This window comes from Crocodylus porosus, unplaced genomic scaffold, assembly GCF_001723895.1.
Source record: "Crocodylus porosus isolate Cpor-Errol unplaced genomic scaffold, CroPor_comp1, whole genome shotgun sequence".
Taxonomy (NCBI): Eukaryota; Metazoa; Chordata; order Crocodylia; family Crocodylidae; genus Crocodylus; species Crocodylus porosus.
In genome coordinates, this window is record NW_017728915.1 from 39,428,100 (window position 1) to 39,433,083 (window position 4,984).

At 57.1% G+C, this 4,984-nt stretch overlaps 1 protein-coding gene across 1 annotated transcript in view; it reads left to right on the forward strand.

Annotated features, from left to right (window-relative positions):
- Positions 1-880: 880 nt before the first annotated feature.
- Positions 881-4,984, forward strand: part of CDH1 (cadherin 1) — a 27,536-nt gene continuing 23,432 nt past the window's right edge. The window contains exons 1-4 of the mRNA XM_019535462.1: positions 881-1,077; positions 1,283-1,426; positions 2,595-2,750; positions 2,847-2,991. Of these exons, the coding sequence (XP_019391007.1) occupies positions 1,048-1,077; positions 1,283-1,426; positions 2,595-2,750; positions 2,847-2,991 (475 nt within the window). The 5' untranslated portion in view covers positions 881-1,047. The remainder of the gene's footprint in view (positions 1,078-1,282; positions 1,427-2,594; positions 2,751-2,846; positions 2,992-4,984) is intronic.

Below are 4,984 nucleotides of genomic sequence, written 5' to 3' on the forward strand. Positions count from 1 at the left end.
CCTTGGCAGAGCAGCTAGTTGCTGCTCGACAGCTTTCTGCTGCACTGTGCAAGCCGTGGGCTGCAGCCCAGCAGTGCCATGGGTGGTGCGTGGGGGCTGTGGGCACGAGGGGATTAACAATGGATTGGGCCAGCTCTGGAGGGAGCAAGGGCGGAGCGGGAAGCGAGCTGGCTCTGGATCAGGGGCCCTGTAACAACATGCATACCAGGGGCCAGGACTCATCCCCTTCTAGGAAGCCGGGGTGAGTCATGCAGCGGAGAGCCTGGGGCAGGTCGCCAAGCCAGTGGGCCTCCCGGGACGGCTCCTGCTCCTACACGGGCATTGACCACCAAGGATTGCCTCTACTGCCCCATGGCTCGGTCACGGGGCTTTCTGCCCCCACCGAGCTGGAGGTCGGGCACAGGCCCCTGCCCAAACGAGGCAGGGGCTCAGCTTGGCTCTGGGCAGGCGGTGGCTGGGGACCCTCTGCCCTGTAGCTCTGCTGCCTGGGGACACGGACCCCAAGCTCTGCTGTCTCCCGGCTGGGATCCAGCTGGTGGGTTTGTTTTATCTTTGCATGGGACTTGGCTGGGATGGGCCACAACTAGGCAGGATTGTGGCCTGGGCAGGCTTTGCAGATCTGCAAATGGATAATCCATTTCCTCTGCTTCCCACCCCCATCCCCCGAGCAGGTGCTGCTGCCAGCTTAATTGGATAGAAATGCCTCCCAGCAGGTGAAGCATATCCAGCCAGGCTAAGCCTTGCCAGGCACATCTCGGTGTCCTCCTTGCTCCTGCCCACGAGGGCAGAGGCAGGGCCAGGGCCAGCGTGGGAGCCTCTTGCAAGCTGGGGGGGGCTGCAGCAGCTGCAACTGGGGGACAGCCGCTGCGCGTGCGCTCGGCTGGGGCTAACGCCTGCATCTCCCCCACCCCAGTGCAGTCCCAGGACAATGCAGCGTGGCAGCTGGTGCCACTCGAGCCCACGGACACCGGCTTGCAGGTGCTACCGGAGGGGACGGTCGTGCGCTCTTGGGACTCTGCTGGCAAGGAAACCCCAGCCCTGGTTCCCATGCGCAGCCTGCCGCAGCGCTCCTGGCAGGTAACGCCAGCCCCTGGGGTGCCTCTGGCAACCACTGGGCCTTGGGGGCAGGCAGGGCAGCCTTGGCATTGCTGCTCCTAATGGGGGCAGGGAGCATGGTGCCCAGGCTGGTCCCCAGCCCTGCCCATGGGCTGCAGGGGCTGTCGGGAGATGCCACAAATGCCCTGTGCACGCCTGCCCATCTCTGACCCCTTTGTCCCAGCAGGAGCCTGCCCCAAGTGAGCAAGTGGAGGTGCGGCTCTTCCCGCAACCCAGGCCTGGCTTGAAGAGGCAGAAGAGGGACTGGGTTGTCCCCCCGATCCGAGTCCCTGAGAACGAGCGAGGTCCGTTCCCCAAGACCCTGGTGCAGGTACGGCGGGGTAGGGGCAGGAGGGTGCCAGCGCCTCTGGGTGCCGCCTGGCTCTAATGAGCCTCATGCTCTAGGCTAGACTGCTTCTGTACCAGCATCTTGGGTAGATTGAGTCTGACAATCCAGCTAGTCTTCCAAGGGTAGCAATCAATGGCTAGTTGGCAGCTGGTATCAAGCGGCGTGCCCCAGGGGTCGGGCCTGGAGCAGGTTATGCCATCTTCCAGGCTGCTGATGAAGATGCTGAACAAAGTGTGCGCCCTCGGAAAATTTGCAGATGATGCCAAGCTGATGGGAGTAGTAGATATGCTGGAAGGCTGGGCTGGGATTTAGGAAGACCGAGACAAATTGGAGGATTGAGCCAAAAGGAATCTCATAAGGTTCAACAAGGACTAGAGCAAAGTCCCGCACTCGGGATGAAACCATCCCATGCACCGATGCCGGCTGGGGCCGGCTGGCTGAGCAACTGCTCTGCAGAAAAGGGCCTGGGGGTTACTGTAGACGAGCTGAATGTGAGCCAGCAGCGAGCTCTGGGTGCCAAGAAAGCTAATGGGATCCTGGGCTGCGCTAGTAGGAGCGTGGCCAGCAGCTTGAGGAAGAGATCATTTCCCCTCCTTACCCACATCGCGCGCGCGCGTGTGTGTGTGTGTCGGGGGGGGGGGTGTGGAAAAAGTCCAGCAGAGGGCAATGAAAATGGTTCGGGGGCTGAGGGACAGGGCTGGTGGGAGGCTGAGGGACCTAGGCTGACTTGGTCTGGAGAAAAGAAAATGGAGGATTGAACAGCAGCCTTCAGCTGCCTGCAGGGTGGGTCTAGGGAGGATGGAGCTGGACTGTCCTCACTGGGGGCAGGTGACAGGACAAGGAGCAATGGGCTCAAGCTGCAGCAAGGAAAGCTGAGGTCAGATATTAGGAAAACCTGTTTCAAAGGGTGGTGAAGCACTGGAATGGGTTACCCGGAGGTGCAGTCTCCATCCTTGGAGGTTTTGAAGGCCTGGGCAGACCAAGCTTTGGCTGGGATGATGTAGTTGGGACTAATCCTGCTTTGAGCAGGGGTTGGACTAGATGTGACCTCCTAGAGTCCCTTCCTACGATCTCCATGGGGCCATACTGCCAGGGCTGCGGGAGAGACTGTCCCTGTTGCTGACGCTGACCTCTGCTCGGCTTCCCCCAGATCAGATCCAACAGGGACAAGGAAACCAAGATCTTCTACAGCATCACGGGGATGGGTGCGGATAAGCCCCCTGAGGGCATCTTCATCATCGAGAAGGAGACCGGCTTGATGAAGGTGACGCAGCCCCTGGACCGGGAGAACATCGACAAATACCACGTAAGTCACTGGCCAGCCCTGAGCAGGGACGTGTTGGTTTTGTGGGGGGAAGAGGGGTCCCCGGCCAGTGCCCCAAGCCATCCCGTCTGCCTCCAGCTCTCGTCCCACGCGGTGTCTGAGAACGGCAAGCCCGTGGAGGAGCCGATGGACATCATCATCACAGTGACCGACCAGAACGACAACAAGCCCCAGTTCACCCAGGAGGTCTTCAGGGGCTCAGTCCAGGAAGGCACCCTGCCAGGTGAGGTGCGGCCCCTCCGGTCCAGGCTTTCCGACCAGACTGCCCCAGCATCCCTTGATGGGACGGGACTGGGTCCGGACTGGCCCAGCCCCACCAGCCAGGGACTTGCAAGCTGTGTGGCAGGCAGTGATTGCAGGCATCACGGTCAGCTGAAGTGAAGGCATGATGCTGAAGGATAGCCAACGTGCCTTCACAGCGAGTAGACGGCGTCTGACCAACCTCGGCAGGCAGCAGTGTCCTGCAGGGCTCGGTTCTTGGCCTCGTGCTGTTCAACATCTTTGTTATCAAAAATGGCTGTGGAAAGTGCACTGGCCAGGCTTGTGGATGACCCCAAGTTGTGGGGAAAAGCAGTCACTGAGGATGTGGGTCCAAGCAGACCTGGAAAGGTGGGCAGAGTGGACCCAGATGCAATTCATCTGGGGAGAAGCAACCAGCAACATGAATAATAGGTTAGGAGTAGACGTCCTGCCCAGCACGATGGCTGAAAGGGACCTCGGGGGGGTTATGGTTGACCACAAGATGAGCACGAGCTGCCGGTGTGACGCTGTAGTCTACAGCGCTAATAGCATATCGGCATGCATTAGCCAATGCATCACGAGTAGGGCTAAGGAAGTGATACTTCCTCTCTCCTTGGCACTGGTGGGAGCCCAGCTGCGGGGCTGTCCAGTTCTGCGTGCTGCACTTAAAGCGGAGGATCTCGAAGGGCCACAAGGATGGTGAAGGGCCTGGATGACCAACTTTATAAGGAAGGACTAAGGGCTGTGGGACTATTCAGCCTGGGACGAGAAGACTAAGGGGGACTTGGTGACCATCTAGAAACATGTAAGGGGTGAATATCTGGTGCTGGAGAAACTGTTTACTGGGATGCCCAAGGGGGGGTAAGGAGCAAAGCCCGTAACCTGGTAGGGGATGGCTTCAGGCTGGATGTAAAGAGTTGTTTTTTTATTACAGTAAGGGGATTCCCAATTTTTTTTTCCTCTGGTTACCCTTCCCAAGGAGGGGGTGCAGTCCCCAGCCTTGGAAGTCTGTCTCTCCAATAGGAGCAGGTCCGGGGAGGTGATCCTCCCCCTCTATGCGGCACTGGTCAGGCCACAGCTGGAGGACTGCGTCCAGTTCTGGGCGCCACACCTCAGGAGGGATGTGGACAGCATGGAGAGGGTCCAGAGGAGGCCCACTCACATGATCAGGGAGCAGCAGGGCAGGCCTTATGAGGAGAGGCTATGGGACCTGAACCTGTTCAGCCTCCACAAGAGAAGGCTGAGGGGGGATCTAGTGGCCTGTTATAAACTGTTATATCCCTGACTGCACCAAGTCTAACAGCTTCCGCAATGCACCAGTGTAGCACAGATTTCTACCGCTGATTAAAATTTAGATCTGAAAGTGTGGGAATAGCATACGTTGTTTTAGTATCAAAGCTATCACAAAGAATAATTTAAGTGGATTGCATTAACTTTTCAGATTTATGAACAACATTAGAATCCAAAGGATCTTGCTTCCACTAGTCTCAGAATCAACAGGGCCTTCCTTACAACTGATCATCATAATGCACCTAAGTACCCATTTCCTGTTTCTTCTATGACCACTCAACCATCCACTTCTCCCATATTTGGTCTCTTATTCTCCTCCCACTAGGAAATGAGCTTTCATAATGATTAATTTCCCCTTCTTGGATATATCCTCAGCCCTCTTGCTTCCCTCCTCCCTCCCCCAAAACTTTAAAAAACAGTCCTCATCTGATACTGCGCACCACAATGCAGTTTAGTTTAACTGCTTTATACAGGTGTGTGAGAGTAGAGGGATACATGGGGAGGGAAGAAACTCCTGAGAAGCAGTGAAGAACTCTTGCTAAGAATGTCTCCTTGCTAAAAAGAGGCATATACCCAATGGAAAGAAGGGGTCATCACCAGGGATGACTATTCTGCAGTCACTCGGGGATGTAGGGGGGCAGTTAGGAAGGCCAAGGCAGAGATGGAATTAGGACTAGTTTCTCAGA